Source organism: Salvia miltiorrhiza, unplaced genomic scaffold (assembly GCF_028751815.1).
Source record: "Salvia miltiorrhiza cultivar Shanhuang (shh) unplaced genomic scaffold, IMPLAD_Smil_shh fragScaff_scaffold_61, whole genome shotgun sequence".
Taxonomy (NCBI): Eukaryota; Viridiplantae; Streptophyta; class Magnoliopsida; order Lamiales; family Lamiaceae; genus Salvia; species Salvia miltiorrhiza.
In genome coordinates, this window is record NW_026651474.1 from 125,177 (window position 1) to 139,704 (window position 14,528).

Here is a 14,528-nt window from a genome sequence, read left to right on the forward strand (position 1 = left end):
AAATACATATTAGAATAAATAGTTGCATTAATTACGATATTTCTTTTGCATATTTAATTATCACTTGAGATTTTTATATTAAGATAATATTATTTCAGCAAAAGTCGGTATAAGAGATACAGAGCTGCGATTTAATATTCAGCCATGAATCAAACCAATAATTAAATTATTGGTTTAGTTACATGTTTGAGACTTTATTTTACCTATTGATGGATTCAATCAATATTATTAGAAATTCCAGGCTTATAACCGATTTTAAAAATCGTGTTACTTAGATCAAGTTGATAGAATTATAACTTGAGCATATGCGAATAATAATTTTATTTACTTCGCACTATATGAGTTAATATTAAGTCGTGAATTAATTCCGACTTTCAAGTATTAAATCCCTAGTCTGAGGATTTAATTTAGATAAATACGACGAGTATTTAATCATCGAGAATTGGAGAATTATTACAGAAACAAGTACGAACTATGAGAAATTAGATCACGATAAATAGTCGAATCACTACACTATTACACCAACCCCTCCAACATATATCATTACCACAACTATTCATCTTCAAAACTGCATTTTTCCGCAGTTAATCCCATCCAAATAGTCAAGATTTCAGCAAGGGAAAATCACGACAAGATCCACAATTTTCACAGCTGCAATATCTTCCATGCAATCCATCACACCCAAAAAGCCCCAATTTCAGGAGAAGATGATCACGCCGAGAGCAAAGTTTTCAAAGGCGGCTGAAGAAAATCTCAGCAATCTACAATTTTCAAAAGCTGCAGATTTCCATCGTGTGCAATCCAAAATCTTCAAAGGTTCTACAGTAATCTTCTCCAACTCCCTACAAAAATTTCCACCATTTTAAATTCCGTTGTCTACGGAATTCCTCTTATAAACATCCAAAAGATTCAGCTCAAAACCAACAACTTTATTCAGCAAATTCTAAGGTACAGAGCTATTCTCTTGACAATATTCAGTGAAGCCAACAAGCTTCAAATCACAACTTTGCATATTTCTTAAGCTCAAGTGAGCTCCCTTCGCCGGCCCGTTTCTTCGCCGACCAGCCACTAGGCCGTGAACCGGGAATGTGTACTTGTTCCTCCATCTTCAGGCTACCAAATCCAACAATCGAAAGGCCGCAACCTTCTCTGTATTTTCCTGACCGAAGGCCGCAATATCCTTCGGCGGCCAACGTCGAATTCCCGACTTAGCAACCGGCCAACTTACGGCCTTCGTTTCTCACCATCCTTACGACGAAAAAGGATCGAGAAACCACCTTTTTGTAGCCTGATCTACCTCGCACGAGGACAACTAAGTCGTAGACCTTCGCGGCTAAACACCATCGCGGAACGAGGACCGGAAAACCCCCGGCGAACAACTTCCATTAGTGCTCACTTGGACAGGGGTAAGTTGACGCCCTTGTTTCGATGCGTTCATGTTTCTATAATATTATGGGAAATTTCTGGGGTATAGATGGGAGTGTGTTATATATTTTTGCAAAGTTTCATGTCATTTGAACTTTGTTTACTACCCTTTTAAAATTCAAGAATTCTACTGCCAGTATCTGCTGAAACTGTCGTGAGGCAGATGATTAAGTTAACTATTTCAATAACCATATGTTGATATTTAGCTCTCAAATTTTTATGGTATGAATTTATATGCGTTATCTATCTGTATATAAAATTTGAGGTCATTCCGGAAACGTTTGCTATTTTTCAAAAATCTGGACTTTCAGTTGGCAGAAACTGCCGAATCTGGTACGCGAAGGGAAAATCGCTATATCTCTTAAACTACTTGGAGTTTTGCAACATACTAGACTCAAAGAGGTTTCTATTGATGTAAAATTCGACTCCATACGAGTTCGGAGTAAAAGCAGTTTATTAGTTGAAGTTGAGTCCATACAGTTTTGTGGAGATTGAAATGATTCAAAATAATTCCTATTAAGGATTTTAAAGTTTTATTGTTGATAAAATATCACTTTTAGTTTATAAATGAGCTATTGAGATATATAGATATTTTGAGAAAGATTTCATGAGGATTTGTTGGTAGAATTATATTAGATGGAATAGCTGATAAATGATATATTAAAGATTTATTAATTATTAAATGGTTAAAATATTAAAATTATTAGATCTTCTCGAAAATTTATTTTTATAGTTAATTTCTTTTATTATTTTAAAATATTTTTACAAATGTTCCTAAAATCTCACAATGAAATTTTCATTAGGAATTAATGTTTAGAATTTATTAATGACTTAGTAGTTCTTTAATAGTAGCATTATATATATATATATATATATACATGGATGATTGGCATTATTAAATGGGGAAAAGGAAAACGTTTTATGTTTATAGAATTATTCTTTATTTATAATAGATAAATAAATGAATAATATAAAATGGAATTTCCTACATCCTCAAAGGTACATGAAGTATTTTGATAAAGGAAGAACGATTGTATATAAGTTAGATATAGTCGTTTAAGGAAATATGGGTAGTTAGATAAATGAGTGAATAGTGATTCACTGCATTTGTTGTTATCTTTTCTATTATTCACTCGAACACATGTTTTCGTGTTATCAAAGGTTCAAATAAACAAAAGCGCCTGAGTAACCTATCGCGCTAAGGAAAGAGAATTATTATCTTAAGTAGCAAAACACTGCAACCAGGTGGGCATTACTTTCATATATATCAAATGAGTTTAAATGTTACGTTCAAGCAAGTTATTTCATGACAAAATCTTTGAATTGAAGTTATTTCAAGTATTGTCTTGCCATAAAATGTTTCAATTTCAGTATGATATCTATCTGATATGGCTTTGCTAGTTATCATGTAATCGAATTCGGGTCCTGAGCAGTTGATAGCTATCCTGCTAGGACTAGTGTACACCAGTGACCGTGAGTCATCTAGCGGGTTGGCCGGTCAAGTGACCGTGAGAGGTGGCCACCTCTCCGGCACATAGCTTCAGATATGATGGATTATGAGAACTTAGTCTGCAGACGAACTTTAAGAATCACAAATGAATTTAGTAAGCTTGGGCCTTTTTAGCGAAAAACCCCCTTGTTGTACTGTTTATGATGGCATGACAATTTACAACTTTACGAAGCATGTTATATTTTATTATAGGCTTATGTGCCCACTGAGTACCTTTGTACTCAGCCCTGCATGTATTTATAAATGTGCAGGTTGAGCAGTAGCCGATGGTGATGAAGTGACGAGCGGAGTCTTTTGTCTTATCCTTATGTATTAATGAACTCTGGGGATACATGTCTTCATACATGTAATCAGAACCTTATTCCGCTGCGTACTTAGAAGTTTTATGTTATTTTGGCTAAGTCGGAGTTATCCGAATTTACTAGTTATTTGAGTCTATACGACTAAACCTCCGTTATATTATAGATATCCCTTTTGTTAAAAATGATGAAAATGCGATCCTTCCTTGCTTGATTATCCCCTTTCTACCCCGCTTCTAATCTCCCTCCATTAGTCACGGTTTTCCCGGCTTAATTATCCTTAATTAGGGCCGGTCGTGACACTCCATGCATCATATACACATCTGAACAAGCATCTACGCACTGAAACTCTGCTGCATTCTGCATCTCTGTTGAGTTCTGTTCTCGCCTCATTCCAGTTTGCCGGAGCTCGTTGGTCTGCGGTGCTGCTACCTACGAGACGAAGCTGTTTCATCTTTGGGGACGACACGCCAAACCGAGAGCACTACCGGGGCGTTTCTCGTCTTGCGGAGAGAGGACCCTCCTCGACTCGGCTGCTTTTCCTGGTTTTGTTATATTGTAATTTCAATACAGTTTTTGCCTTGTAATCTCATCTCCTCCTTTCTGTTTCATTGTAACGCCCGCAAGCTTATATTCCAACAGCACAATCTTGTTGTGTTCGAGTTGAAGCCATTCGAGGGAGGTTTAGCCATATATTGCCGCTTTTCTATCTTGATTATATCACATTCCATTTCTTCTAATTAATTTTTCAGAGATCGAAAGATTGAAAGCCAATCCATTCTTACTGAAAAAAGTGACTCACGTCTTTTAAATAAATAACTTAAAATTTTGGCGCTAAAAAGAAACGGTCAAAATTGTATTTTCATTATATAAATATAAATTAGATTAAAAAAAAGTGATTTTAAATAGTCGTATTATGGAAAACAAGTTAAATAGAAAAAAAATGATTTTTTAAATTTATTTTACCAAATATTTTTTTAGTAATTTTATTATATTTTTCATATTGTAGTTATTTTATAATTTTTAGAAAATAATAAATTACAAAAATAATAATTACTATGTAGACAATATAATAAAATAATTAAATCATTTTTACTGAAAAAAATTAATTAAATAAATCAATCTTTTCATATTTAATTAGTTTGTGGACAACATGAATAGATTTATTAATGTAATATAAGTCCACTTTCAATAAATGATAAATTATGACAGATATTATATTCCTATGTGAATTGCTTCTTTTGGATCAAATATATATTACATTCGTCTCAATTTAATAGGACAAATTTCATTATTTGAATGTCTCACTTCATTAGATCACTTCAAAAAATATGTATACATTTTTTTTTGTTTTAAATTTGATTAATTACTCAAATTTATTTAAATTTGTAAATAATAATTAATGTAATAAATTATTATTCATTTCAATAAAAAATGAATAATTAAAAAATTATAAATATTAATAATAAATAGTATAAATAATAAAAGATCGACAAATGAGAAAATTCCATATTTTTAGCATATCGATAAATAATCGGGTGTAAGAAAAGTTGAATTAATTAGAATGAGCACCACATATCAATAATTTAGAACCTAGTATGAACTCGTTTACACATATGTTGGTGTAAATTCATTCATCATCTAAAAGTTTTCAATTTTATTTTGTTTATTTTATCTCATATATGGCTCAAAATAAATCTCCCTATTAAGTTTTTTGTATCTAAACATATTTTTAGAAGGTTGCTTGAACATTAAAAGTAAATTATGTAGTTGACCATTCTGTCCAAGGAAATTTTGATAAGCAAAGGGGCTCACTGATATGCGCGCCAAATTCGCACCCAATTCCTCTGCAGCTGCCAACGTTCTCTTCTTCTCTTCTCTCTCCACTGCAAACGGTCTGATGATCGCGAATCGCTCCAGTCTCGATGTGCATTTTTCAGAATTCGATCAAATTCTCGATTTTTTCTGTAATTATTGGTGAATCTTAAGTGCATCAGTACTAATTTCGCCCCGATCACCATCCCTAGTCCTGCAATTGTGTCGAGGGCTCGAAGAAATATCCCAAGATCGAGAAAAAACCATAATTTAGCTGAAGGTTTTTGGTGGAATATGTATATTCTTGGTCAGTTGATCATTGGATACAAGAGCGAGTATTAGCATTACCTTTGAAGACTCCACGAATTCATAGGACAACAAGTCGGTTATCGCTGCGGCCTCACAGGATTGGTTAAAGATGGAATGACGGATTATAGAAACTCTGATCGTGACATTGAGCAGGTATCCTCTCTCTCTCTCTCTCTCTCTCTCTCTCTCTCTCTCGTTTCCGGCTATTGTCTCGAAATGCTTGTGAAGTCACAGGATTAGGCTCCTCATTAACAGGGCTGGGCTGGCGTTGTCAGATCTGCGCATGCAATACCTACACTCTGGCTCAAAGTATGATGAACTCATATACCTATTCCAGCATTGATACCGAAAATTTTATGCCAGCTTGATTCTCTAAACTAAGAAAAGGCTAAACCACATTTAGTTTTTTGTTCCAAAAGATTTCAAGTTTGAGTGCAGCTAATGTAATTATCTTGTAAAATTTAGAACTTCTGTTTGAAATTAAGTAGTGCTTGGCTCTGTCTCGATCATGCTTGCTTCTCACGGTAACCCAATCAAAATGTTCCTTCACATTCAATATCCCCCACTCTATTGATTGACATTCCTTTTCTTTAAGGTATGGCTGCAAATGAATAAAAAATAGTAGAATAATGTCTTGTAAATATATTCAATGATTATCAATACTTGTTCCACTGAACCGTTATGCGGTCAGATTGTGAGGACCCTACTAATATATGGCAAGCAGAGAATCATTATTGAAGAGAAAAGGCTTTTAAACAAGAAATGCTCAAACTTGTAGATAGGTCCTTTCTCTTACAGTTGTCAGTTGAATAAGCTGCCACAAAAATGGTTAATATTCTTGCTTCAAGAACATTGATATTGTTTGTCATGGGTTATTTCGTGATCAGTGCATTCCTTATAACAATATGATTGCTCTTTGGAAGGCACTGATCGCTTTGAAGAAAGGAACATAATTGATCAAGCATTGCAGAAGCCTAAATTTCGTACATTCAGACTTTCTACAGTAAGCAATTTCTTTGAACAAGGACATATGTCTGAGATTAATTTTCCAGATTAATGTTGTTATTTTGTCTTGCAAGTTGTTTGACCAGGTATAGAACAGGCTGGAAGAGTAGAAGTCCAACTTCTGGAATAATCTATATCTTCCGTCATTATCCTTTTACATCTGATGCCATTTAAGCATTTGTTGAAAACTTTACGGTTATAGAAGAGAACCCAATATAAACTTATGTAGCTTAAGGTTTTATATTTGTGCAGTTGTATTGCGATCTCTTTTCTTAAGAGTGTAATCGACTCTTTGGCATCATGTGGTAGTAGATGAGTAGCTTCAAAAGGTGGAGTAGCTCTTCTTTATCTTTTGTTTTGGTTTCCCTTTCTTGCGGAGGGACAAAGAAGGAAAAGGACTTTCCTCTGCAGCCTAGCTACTCAAGCTTGTTATCCCTTATGTTCTGGACTTATGCATTAGGCAGTTCAATCTGAACGTAGACCTTGTCCTTCTTTAGATTGATGTACCTGAATAACTTGGCAGTTCTGTACTGCATATTATCTGCTTTAATAGTACTTATTATCCCTCTGAATCTAAAATCAAAAGGTTTGGGGCTTGGGTGCCACCAGATCTTGTGCATTACATTAAACTTGTCCGTAGTACTTGCAGATTTTATTATTGTAAAAGCGCATAAGCTGAGGATATTTCTCAATATACATTTGAGATTGATCATTGATTACCATCAAGACCAACTAAAGTTTTGAAAAGTGGGACTATTGGAACTCTACGCGTACACTTCAGCATTGAATACAAAACAGAGGAAAAATATATAGCCTGACACCCATTTTATTAAGAGCAATTCTTTGTTGCTTCGATGTTATTCAAGTCAAGGTTCTAGGAAAATTTGACTACATATCCCTTTATGTGGTATCATCAAGTTAATCCCAGACTGTTGCATTTTGATTTATATTAGGTAACTATCACTTAAAGTTTACACATATAACCACATCCTCTTGAGTGAGATCTTTTGCATCCATTTCATGTTGGGAAGAAGTATAAATAGTATGAAACAACATGAACCTTGGTACTCTCATAAAACAGAAAACCATTTGAGTTATCTTCTGTATTATTCATGGACAAAGAACCGTAAGTTAGCAAAAAGTGGTTTTTGGATTCTTATGTTTCTGAATTCACATAACTTTCTTTGCATATTGCACCCAGAGAAGAGTACTTGTTATTTTCGTCATATATGTTTATGGTGAAAGATCTTTTGATCTGGTCAGTGGTTTCACTGCAAATTTGATAATTGACACAACCCCCTCCGAGACAGCTCTTCTCTCTCTTTGCAGATCTCTAAGGGCAAATTGAATCTGAAGCCTTGCTGCTGGCATGACGACTTTGATATAAACACATCAAACATAAGGTTGGCACAATAGAAGTGAAGTTTCTGATGTAAATTTGATTTGCTGTTTCTTTACTGCAGGACATTTTTATGATAGCATTGCAGCACTAATATATACTAATCCTTTATGCACTTAAGTTCTACATATAAAAGTTCTTGGTTTGCCAAAACATTCCTTGGTCATTTTGATGAGTCTAGTCATGGACAGATTATGCCTCATTATTTATGTCTTCATCGTCTTGTATGATCAGTTTTATGTCTGAAAAAGATTCTAAGAAGACACAGGTACATTATACTTGGTCCTCCAACTTATGGGAATTTAGAAATAATACTTTTCAAAAGTTGCACTTCTTGGAGTATAATACCTTTCTATCAATATTAGTATGATTATGATAATTGGCAAACTTTTCAAACTACCTATGAAGTCCAACTCGGGATGGAATGGATGCATCTCATGCATGTAGCACCAGTTATTTCTTAAACATTGTAACCAAAATAAAACCTATATCCATTGCCATAATTAGACAAGACTGAGTTGTGTGGTTCATCCTTAGTGTGGTTCATAATCAACTGTTCTTCCTACTAGCAGGTTATGAATGAGTAGAAGATATTTCATGTATGTCATTCTGGTTTTTGTGATTTTGGGGATACTAGTGTTTAAAGTTTCAAATAAAAGATCATATTCTTTCCCATGCTTCCTGAAAGGTTATGAGAACCATGATTATGCTTAGTTCTACAAATCTCTTAATGCTATGTTATATTTCAGACTTTGCAGGATTTCAATACTTGCAAAGTAATAACTCTTTGGGAGTGTTTTAGTTTTCAGTTTCCACAATACACAGTATTGAGTATATGAAGAATTACATGGTTCAACAAGCCCAAAGTTATATACTGCATCGAAGTATGTGGTGGATTAACCTATTTTATTTTATATATCCAGGCTAATCACACAGATAGTCGAAATTGCCAAAAAAAAAAAAATTGACTTGCAAAATTTGCTCCTTAACCACACCACCAGTGTCTGGTACGTAGGTTGTACTGCATCATCTAAATTTAAAAAGTGCAGATTTTCAGTCTACAGTTTTGTATTTTAATTTTCTTGGTAAAACATTTTAGTTAGTCACCCATATTACTAACATCTATGAGTTTTCAGGTGCATGGTGTCGGAAATAATTTTCTATATAGTTGCTCATCTGAGGAGAATTAGAAGGCAAAATCTCCAAAGATTCCAGTTCTATAGATAATTATTTGAACAGCTCTAGCTCACATGTTGGATCTGAATATACAAGTATGCAAATGAGAGCAAGTAATGCAGATGGTTTCCGTATTAGTATTTCAAGTACTCCTAGTTGTTCAAGTCAAGGTTCTGGAACAGATGACATAGAATCTCTTGGTGATATTTATGTGTGGGGAGAGATTTGGTATGATGAAATAATTGATGGAACTGTGAATCCAAATCCAATAAAAAATGATGTATTGACTCCAAAAGTAGTGGAATCAAATGTAGTTCTTGATGTGCAGCAAATTGCTTGTGGTGTTCAGCACATTGCACTTGTTACGAGGCAGGGTGAGGTTTTCACATGGGGAGAGGAATCTGGGGGAAGACTGGGTCATGGAGTTGAGAAAGACTTCAGTCGTCCTCGACTAGTGGAATTTCTGGCTCTTACAAATATCGAGTTTGTTGCATGTGGCGAGTTTCATACATCGGCACTATCTGCATCAGGTGACTTATATACATGGGGTGATGGTACCCATAATGTAGGTCTTCTAGGTCATGGCAAAAACGGTAGCCACTGGATACCAAAAAGAGTTTCTGGATCTCTGGAGAGCCTTCATGTTACATCAGTTGCTTGTGGCACCTGGCATTCAGCAGTGGTGACTTCCACTGGAAATTTGTTCACTTTTGGAGATGGAACATTTGGAGCTTTGGGTCATGGTGATCATGAAAGTGTTGCATATCCAAAAGAGGTCCAATCACTGAGAGGTTTGAAAACAGTTTCCGTTTCGTGTGGAGCGTGGCACACTGCTGCTATTGTAGAAGTTACAAGCCACCCTGGAGTCAATGCTTCCTCAAGAAAGTTATTCACCTGGGGTGATGGTGATAAAAATCGACTGGGTCATGGAGACAAGGAGACTTATCTTGTTCCAACTTGTGTTTCTGCCATTATTGATTACAACATACAGCAGCTAGCTTGTGGACATAACATAACTGTTGCCCTTACTACATCAGGCCATGTCTTCACTATGGGAAGTACTCAACATGGCCAGCTTGGTGATCCACAATCAGATGGAAAGCGACCTAGATTAGTACAAGATGCATTAGTGGGACAGTTTGTTGAACAAATATCATGCGGTACACATCATGTTGCTGTTCTTACTGGAAGAAATGAGGTATTTACGTGGGGAAAAGGAGCCAATGGTAGGCTGGGACATGGGGATTTGGAAGATCGCAATGTTCCAACAATGGTTGAAGCTCTCAAAGATAAGCATGTGAAGAGCATTGTGTGTGGTTCAAACTACACAGCAAGTATATGCATCCATAAGTGGGTAGCCGGTCCAGATCAATCATTTTGCACTGCTTGCAAGCAGGCATTTGGTTTTACTCGAAAACGGCATAACTGTTATAACTGTGGCCTGGTGCACTGTCACGCTTGCCTTTCCAAAAAGTCGTTGAGAGCAGCACTTGCTCCAACTCCAGGTAAACCACATCGAGTCTGTGACTCCTGCTATCTTAAACTTAAAAAGGGTGCTGATATTGGAAATGGAGCGAGTTTAACTCGGAGAGCATCAGGAACTTCTCAGCGAATAGATAGGGGAGTGGGAAAAACTTCACAAGTACTTCTCTCCAACAGAGTGGACCCAGTAAAGTACCTTGATATTAAGTCTGCAATGCGTGGAACAAGTGCTTCCCAAGTTCCATCGCGATTGCAGCTAAGGGATGTTTCTTTCCCAAGCTCCTTTAGTGTCCTTCAACGTGCTCTAAAGCCTGTTATCACATCAGCTCCATATCCTCAGCAGGCCTCACCACAACCTCAGCCCTACTCAAGACCTGTTTCCCCACAGTCACAAGCTAATTCTGCCATGTCAATGGCTGCCATTGATAGTTTACAGGTCGCAAATGAAATTCTGACCCAACAAGTTTCCAAACTGCATAACCAAGTACGTCTATCTCTTGTCAATAAGCTTAATCTTATCCTTGAACTCATTTGTCGCTACAGATTTCTGATTATTAATTTTCAAAGTTAGGTTAAGAGTTTAAAACAGAAAAATGAATCCCAAGATACAGAAATTCAGAAGTTGAAGAAAGCTACCCAAGAAACTAATTCACTGGCTGCTGCTGGTTCTTCTAAATGTGTTCAAGCAGTCCAAGCCGTCAAGACCATCTCACATAAAGTAATTCTATTTTCTCACTTCTTCAGCCATATTTGTGCAGTGGTTTTTACAATTAAACTTAAATTGTTGAAATGTTTTATTCATAGAGGTTGGCATCCCATTGAATTTATCTTGCCACTATGAAATACAAAAGACTAAACATCATGCTAATCGTTCCTGATTTTAAATCTCTAAAACATTAGATATGCATGCCTTGTCCTTACTTTCACACATGCATCTTACAATCAAAGAGATCAGTGCTGTCATTTATCAATGCAAGAATGTTTTTGGTTCTCTGCTCCTTCAACTTTTTAGCAGCTGTGATGGATGATCTCAGGTAATCTGGATCTCGTTGAGAAAACTATTAGAACGTTAATTGAACTTTAACTACTACACAAGTCTATTAGGTTTGTATAACATAGTTTCCTGCCATTTTCCTTTTGATTACTTGTTGTTTGTGGAACAATATCATATTATTAATATACTATTTACGAGCCTTCTTTTTTATGTTTAAAATTGTATCTTCTTTTCTTGATCAATATTAAGACTTTAAACATTTTCTTACCATTTTGATAACATTATAGTTCCCCTGACAGTATTACATGGTTTGTTTCTTTATTTGTGTGTATATAGTTTCCTAGAACACTAGTGTTTTAAATTAAGTGAAGTATCGTTATTTCAGTACACATACTAATAGGATCTGTCATCCTTGTTCCTGTTTTCTAGTTGAAAGAAATTAGAGAGAAAATACCTCTTGAGATATCTGAGAGCGAATCCTTTAAATTAGTGCAAGCTCAAGTTGAATCTCTTCTGCATATAAGCGGGGCTCTAGCATCTGAAGGTATTTCTCTGAGGCCACCAGAGCCAACACGCGAATTGAATACCAAGGAACATCTCATTGTTCCACAGAATATTGATGAAGCTTCAATTGAAAATAATGGTTCATCTGTGAGAGTTAATCAATCAAGAGTAGAAGGCGGCCCTGGTACGCCTGAAACTGCAAGTGCTAAGGCACAAAGAGAAGTCATCGAGCAGTTTGAACCGGGTGTTTACGTGACACTCCTTCAGCTACCAAACGGAAACAAGTTCTTTAAAAGAATTAGATTCAGGTATGTTAGACTATGTCGAGCTTCTTCTGTTTTCACCATTTGAAAACTTTTAAAATATATCATAACTGCATTGATATGCAAATAAAATCCCCAACACATTTTCCTGACCTTTTGTCTATAGATGCAGCAGTCATGACTGCAGAAGCATTATAATTTATATGCCTATATTTAGTTTTTTACTGAATTATGATCTTCTCCAATACTCGGTGCGTATAATTCAGCTTTAGAACAAAAATGTACTATCTACTCTAATAGTCAGTAATGTGTTTTACTTGAAGGAGAATAAGAATGATGAGATGATAATCATCAATATGGACATTGCTTTTATAAATGAGAGTCACTAGTAGCTTGTTCTTGGATAGGTTAATGGAAGTTAGTATTGTACATGGACAATAGTAAGTAAACTACAAAGTATCATTTCAAATGAAGAAAGAATTATCGTGTTTGTTAATAAAATCAAGAAAAATGTCATAATATTTGCTTATCGATATTGTTTAGAATTTAATATGTTCGTATGTTTGCTTCTCTAGGTTACTTATATTGCCCCGTCAATCATCCTGTACATATATGTGTACATCTCAAGGAATACTATATGCAAAAAAAAAAAAAATCTCTGCCATTTCATAAATTTGTAATGTCTTGTATCTGTACAGTGGACTTTGTAAATAGATAATTTAACTTTCACATAATCATCAAGGGATTCAATGCATGTGGAATATCTTTTTTTATAGTAAATAATGAAATGTAATCAGAAAAAAAGGGACACTGAATTCCGGTTTTAACTTTCACATAATCATCAACAGTTATAACTAAAACTAATTAACTTCACGCAAGATATACTCTGAAAAATAAAGATTGGCAAACAAATATTTCTATGTAATAATTGAAAAAGGCTTCCAAACTAAGTGATGGGTTCAACCTGATGAAGGAAAATTGTGATTCATAATTTCTCCATTTGTTTGGTTCAGCATCCCAAGTAGAGCATAAGGAATGGAAACCTTCAAATGGAGGAATCCAAAACTGAGAAGTGGAGGAAGGGAATCAATTGAAAATGGCAACCAAAGAGAATTTTGGGTATTGATTCCCTTTCACTTTCTTGATTCCCCAACCAAACGGCCCCTAAATATGAGTTAGTAAACATGCTTTAGCAGTGCAAATGTTTAAATTAATTTATATCATTAATATATCATGTGCATGAACACAGATTGCTTTAACTTCAATGTAAGCCTTGCTAGTCTTGAGTTATGATGGTCTTGTGTTAACATATTATAACATATTTACTAAATCAAATTGTGTGCTCTCCCAACAAGGAAACCCTCTATTCTATATGTTTTTATTTCCCAATAATGTTCTACCTAAATGCATTTTTTCTTTTTAACAAGCTGGACTTTGCCATTCCCATTTATATACATCCCATTATTTGCTCCAGCATCAATATGTTATGAGATTCTTCTGTTTGGCTAATGCAAACAAATAGTTAAACTGAACAAACTGCAAAGGTAGGTTGTTATGTCATTAAGTAGGTGAGTTTGCAGCATCACTAAATTCTTGTAAATTTATTACAGCAAGCGAAGATTCTCCGAGAATCAGGCAGAAGAATGGTGGACAGAAAACAAAGAGAGATTGCTCAGAAAGTACAACCCGACGAGGACAAGTAACATGCCAGGTGATGGAACTCAACCTGAGTCGCCGGCTGAGGTCTTCCACGAGGCGGCACAATCGTTTGCCGACCTCAATGTTGTACAAGACTAACTGGTAAGATAGAAATACTCATGAAGGCATTTCTTGTACTTTCATAGTAAGGTATACTTGTGTAACTACACTAGGTTAAGACTATTTTCTTGTGCAAACCCTAAAATGGTCGTTTGCTTTGGGTGGTTACTGCTTACTTTGAATATACAGAAGAATAATATAGTTCAATTTTGCTATATCCTTTGAAGCATGGACAAATTTGGAATGTCCCGATTATTGGAATTATTCTCAACATTTGTGATAGCTTAGATGATGTTTATGCAACTAGATGGTTGGTTACCTACAAAATTTATTATATTTTATTTTAGCTTGACTATGATTGGACTTGGTCGAGTGAAAATTTAAAATACCCATATCCACTAAGTCTATATAAAAAATACCCACTTTTATAAATATATGTATATGTATTTTATGTTCAAATTGATTAAGTTACCCATAATGTATTAATTACTATTGTTGTTTTTGGGAGACAATATCTTACTCATTCATGACGGATACTGAAAAAGAAAACGATTTGACAACTATCAATCAAAAATTTATCCAGTTGTCT

General features: G+C 35.1%; 1 protein-coding gene across 9 annotated transcripts; it reads left to right on the forward strand.

Moving 5' to 3' along the window:
- Nucleotides 1-4,903: 4,903 nt before the first annotated feature.
- LOC131003057 (PH, RCC1 and FYVE domains-containing protein 1-like) lies at nucleotides 4,904-14,156 on the forward strand. Of its 9 annotated transcripts, none has more exons than XR_009094526.1 (9): nucleotides 4,904-5,511; nucleotides 5,614-5,667; nucleotides 6,282-6,361; nucleotides 7,693-7,766; nucleotides 8,899-10,904; nucleotides 10,992-11,138; nucleotides 11,844-12,226; nucleotides 13,195-13,300; nucleotides 13,792-13,829. XR_009094526.1 is itself a non-coding variant. In XM_057929526.1 (9 exons), the coding sequence occupies exons 6-9, from the start codon at nucleotides 9,036-9,038 to the stop codon at nucleotides 13,976-13,978; spliced, it is 2,586 nt and encodes an 861-aa protein (XP_057785509.1). In that variant the 5' UTR covers nucleotides 4,908-5,511; nucleotides 5,614-5,667; nucleotides 6,282-6,361; nucleotides 7,693-7,766; nucleotides 8,686-8,769; nucleotides 8,899-9,035; the 3' UTR covers nucleotides 13,979-14,156. The 9 variants fall into 9 exon arrangements, 8 of the variants coding, with proteins under 8 accessions (XP_057785515.1, XP_057785516.1, XP_057785509.1 ...); XM_057929526.1 differs by lacking the exon at nucleotides 13,195-13,300 and adding an exon at nucleotides 8,686-8,769 and having other exon boundaries at nucleotides 4,908-5,511; nucleotides 13,792-14,156; XM_057929532.1 differs by lacking the exon at nucleotides 13,195-13,300 and having other exon boundaries at nucleotides 4,907-5,511; nucleotides 13,792-14,156.
- Nucleotides 14,157-14,528: the final 372 nt, after the last annotated feature.

What these genes read in the sequence shown, in the direction of transcription:
- LOC131003057 (XM_057929532.1), top strand. Translation starts at nt 9,036, where the DNA reads ATGCAAATGAGAGCAAGTAATGCAGATGGTTTCCGTATTAGTATTTCA. An exon ending in TCAAGACCATCTCACATAAA is followed by an intron (nt 11,139 to 11,843) that starts GTAATTCTATTT and finishes CCTGTTTTCTAG; the next exon opens with TTGAAAGAAATTAGAGAGAA. An exon ending in TTTAAAAGAATTAGATTCAG is followed by an intron (nt 12,227 to 13,791) that starts GTATGTTAGACT and finishes AATTTATTACAG; the next exon opens with CAAGCGAAGATTCTCCGAGA.